General features: G+C 49.1%; 1 protein-coding gene across 1 annotated transcript; it reads left to right on the top strand.

The window, feature by feature from the left end:
* The first annotated feature begins 209 nt into the window (after positions 1–209).
* LOC128385130 (potassium voltage-gated channel subfamily A member 1) lies at positions 210–1,937 on the top strand. The gene has a single exon (XM_053343990.1). The coding sequence runs from the start codon at positions 210–212 to the stop codon at positions 1,935–1,937; it is 1,728 nt and encodes a 575-aa protein (XP_053199965.1).
* Positions 1,938–3,800: the final 1,863 nt, after the last annotated feature.

The raw sequence follows: 3,800 nt of genomic DNA, 5'->3' as shown, positions 1-3,800 counted from the left end.
AGCCTTAACAACAACAACAATAACAACATCAGCAGCAGCAGCAGCAGCAGCAGCACATGCATACATGTTGAGAGGAGCCTGAACCTGCTCCGTCTGCTCCGTCTCCGTCCGCTGCACCGTGTCTCTGAACTTGTACCGGAGAGGATGCTCGCGACCCAGCTCAACAAGTCTCTCCTGTTTCTGACACATTAACTGTTGATGGCTGCGGAATGGAGATAGCCTTGGTGAGTTTTGAGAACGGCGGTGCTAAAGGGAGCGGTGGAGGTGGAGGCAACAATGCCGAGGAGAGCTGCCGGAACGCGCTGGATGTCCCTCAGCCGGGTTTCGTTCAAACTGGACTTGGAGAGGACTACGGTAAAGAGCTGAACACCCGGGGGAGTCCTCCTCATCCTCCTCATCCTCTTCCTCAGCAGCAGCATCTTCAGCAGCACAGCACCTGGAAAATCAACGACATGAACAACACTTTCAGCTGCAGCGAGAACGCCATGGATGCGCTTTTACGAGCGGACCACAGTCCCCATCTGTTCGACGAGGACATGATGGACATGGACATGGACACGGAGAGCAACGAGAGGGTCCTCATCAACATCGCCGGGCTGAGGTACGAGACCCAGCTGGGAACCCTGAACCAGTTCCCGGACACTTTACTTGGAGACCCCGCCAAGAGGATAAAATACTTCGACCCGCTCCGGAACGAGTACTTTTTCGACCGCAACAGACCGAGTTTTGACGGGATTTTATATTTTTATCAGTCCGGAGGGAAGATCCGGAGACCTGTCAATGTGTCAATCGATGTGTTCGCAGATGAGATTAGGTTTTATCAGCTGGGGGAGGAGGCCATGGAGAGGTTCCGTGAGGATGAGGGCTTTATAAAAGAGGAAGAGAAGCCACTGCCCCAGAATGAGTTCCAGAAGCAGGTCTGGCTCATTTTCGAGTATCCGGAGAGCTCCATGCCGGCCCGGGGCATCGCCATCGTGTCCGTGATCGTTATCACCATATCCATCATCACCTTCTGCCTGGAGACACTGCCAGAGTTCAGGGATGAGAGGGAGCTTCCGGTCACCAGCCGGCTGGACAACAGCACCGCGCCCCGGTCGTCCGTCACCTTCACAGACCCCTTCTTCATCATAGAGACCACGTGCGTTATTTGGTTCACTTTCGAGCTGTTCGTGCGCTTCTTCGCGTGCCCCAGCAAGTCGGAGTTCTCCAAGACCGTCATGAACATCATCGACATCATGTCCATCATGCCTTACTTCATCACAGTGGGCACGGAGCTGGCGGAGCAGCAGGGTCAGGAGCACCAGAACGGGCAGCAGGCCATGTCTCTGGCCATCCTGAGGGTCATCCGCCTGGTCCGGGTCTTCCGCATCTTCAAGCTGTCCAGACACTCCAAGGGTCTGCAGATCCTGGGTCAGACCCTGAAAGCCAGCATGCGGGAGCTCGGCCTGCTCATCTTCTTCCTCTTTATCGGAGTCATCCTCTTCTCCAGCGCCGTGTTCTTCGCGGAGGCGGACGAGCCGGAGTCTCACTTCTCCAGCATCCCCGATGCCTTCTGGTGGGCTGTGGTCACCATGACAACGGTGGGCTACGGTGACATGAGGCCGGTGACTGTGGGGGGGAAGATCGTGGGCTCGCTGTGCGCCATCGCCGGTGTGCTGACCATCGCGCTGCCGGTCCCGGTCATCGTCTCCAACTTCAACTACTTCTACCACCGGGAGACGGACCAGGACCAGTCCTCTCTGAAGGACGAGCCCAACAGCGGACGGGACAGCCCCGAACTGAAACGCAAAGGGAGTAAAACCTCCAACAAGTCTCAGGATGTGGAGAACAACGACGCGGCTGCTTCGGTGGAGAAGAACATCAAAGCGAACAGCAGCATGGACTTCAAGAGGTCTCTTTACGCTTTCTGTTTGGACACGCGGGAGACAGACCTGTAGTCCTCTGTTCTACTTCTTCAATTCTTTAACTTTTACAGCCCATAGTTGTGTAGAATAAACCCCCGTTAATGGGCTCTTAAGTCTTTGCACATAGCAGTCGGAGGATCAACACATTGCAATCCTGAAAAGTTTTAAGAGCGACGGGGGTTGATTTATAAAAAGCACATTTTAATCCCCCTCATCTGGTAAAGCACTTCCGGTAGAAAAAACAACCTGAGGAGTTATGAACAAGCACACACAGTGCATGTGATGCAACACAGTGGCCCTTTAAAGTAGGAACACCTACAAAAACTACATCAAACTCATGGATGAATTAGTGTTTGGGGAAAATAGGACATCAGCCTGCTGCAGATAATCAAGGACAAGCAAGACTCGGAATAATGAGTTGACATGAGAGGATTACCAGAGAGCAGACTCTTGTACATAAAGTAGGAACAGTCTATATTCAGTAGTGCAACTAAAGAAAAAAAAGCCAAATTTTATTTTTCATACCTACCCTATATTTAGTCATTATGTTTACGCTGAGACTAATCAGCAAATGTGTATATATTTCCCACAGGCCTATTATTTATGAATTGGATTATGGTGTTATTATAGTTTTGGAGGAAAAAAAATAAAATAGCCTAACTATTTTTTAAGATGCAGACACCTGTTTCCTCCTCTCAGGTTCTGTTCTTTCTTCTCTGTGAATGAGAGTTGATTGGCTCTCAGAGGACCTACACTGAAGGATTTTGCTGAACAAACAGCCTTGTTATAAATTCAACTAAAGAACATTTTGAATTAAAAAGAAGAAAGGAGAAAAAAAGGACATAACATGGAAGTAACTGAAGGAATGACAGCCAAGAAAAAGAGGACAGCGCAGAGACCATCTGGAGAGATCAAGCGACACAGATACCAGGTTAGTGTCACACTGCAAACATCACGGCATTACTTTAGCTTTAATATTTATTTTTATTTTTTCTACATATTTTAGGTTTAAATGTTTTTATGTGATGGAAGCTCTCTGTTAGCTCTCAGGTAGCTCTCAGGTAGCTCTCTGTTAGCTCTCAGGTAGCTCTCAGGTAGCTCTCTGTTAGCTCTCAGGTAGCTCTCTGTTAGCTCTCAGGTAGCTCTCTGTTAGCTCTCAGGTAGCTCTCTGTTAGCTCTCTGTTAGCTCTCTGTTAGCTCTCAGGTAGTGATCATATGTGTGCAGATCAGAAGCAGTTTGGTCTCTAATGTAACTCCAGTCAGTGAGGAGCTGTCCTTTCAGCACCACCAGAGCTGCTCCTCATGTGTAGAGCAACATTAGTGTCTGTGTTCTTTAACATGCACACTACACATGCACACTACACGTGCACTCTACACATGCACACCACACATGCACTCTACACATGCACACTACACGTGCACACTACACATGCACACTACATGTGCACACTACACATGCACACCACACATGCACTACACATGCACCCTACACATGCACTACACATGCACACCACACATGCACACTACACATGCACACTACACATGCACTACACGTGCACTCTACACATGCACACTACACATGCACTACACGTGCACACTACACATGCACACTACACATGCACTACACATGCACACTACATATACACACTACATATACACACCACACATGCACTACACGTGCACTACATGTGCACAGTACACATGCACTCTACACATGCACTACACATGCACTCTACACATGCACACCACACATGCACACTACACATGCACTACACATGCACACTACACATGCACACTACACATGCACACTACACATGCACACCACACATGCACACTATACTTGCACTACACATGCACACTACACATGCACATTATACTTGCACACTACACATGCAC

The sequence above is a fragment of the Scomber japonicus genome, chromosome 23 (genome assembly GCF_027409825.1).
Source record: "Scomber japonicus isolate fScoJap1 chromosome 23, fScoJap1.pri, whole genome shotgun sequence".
Lineage (NCBI taxonomy): Eukaryota > Metazoa > Chordata > Actinopteri > Scombriformes > Scombridae > Scomber > Scomber japonicus.
This window is presented reverse-complemented; position numbering and strand designations above follow the sequence as displayed.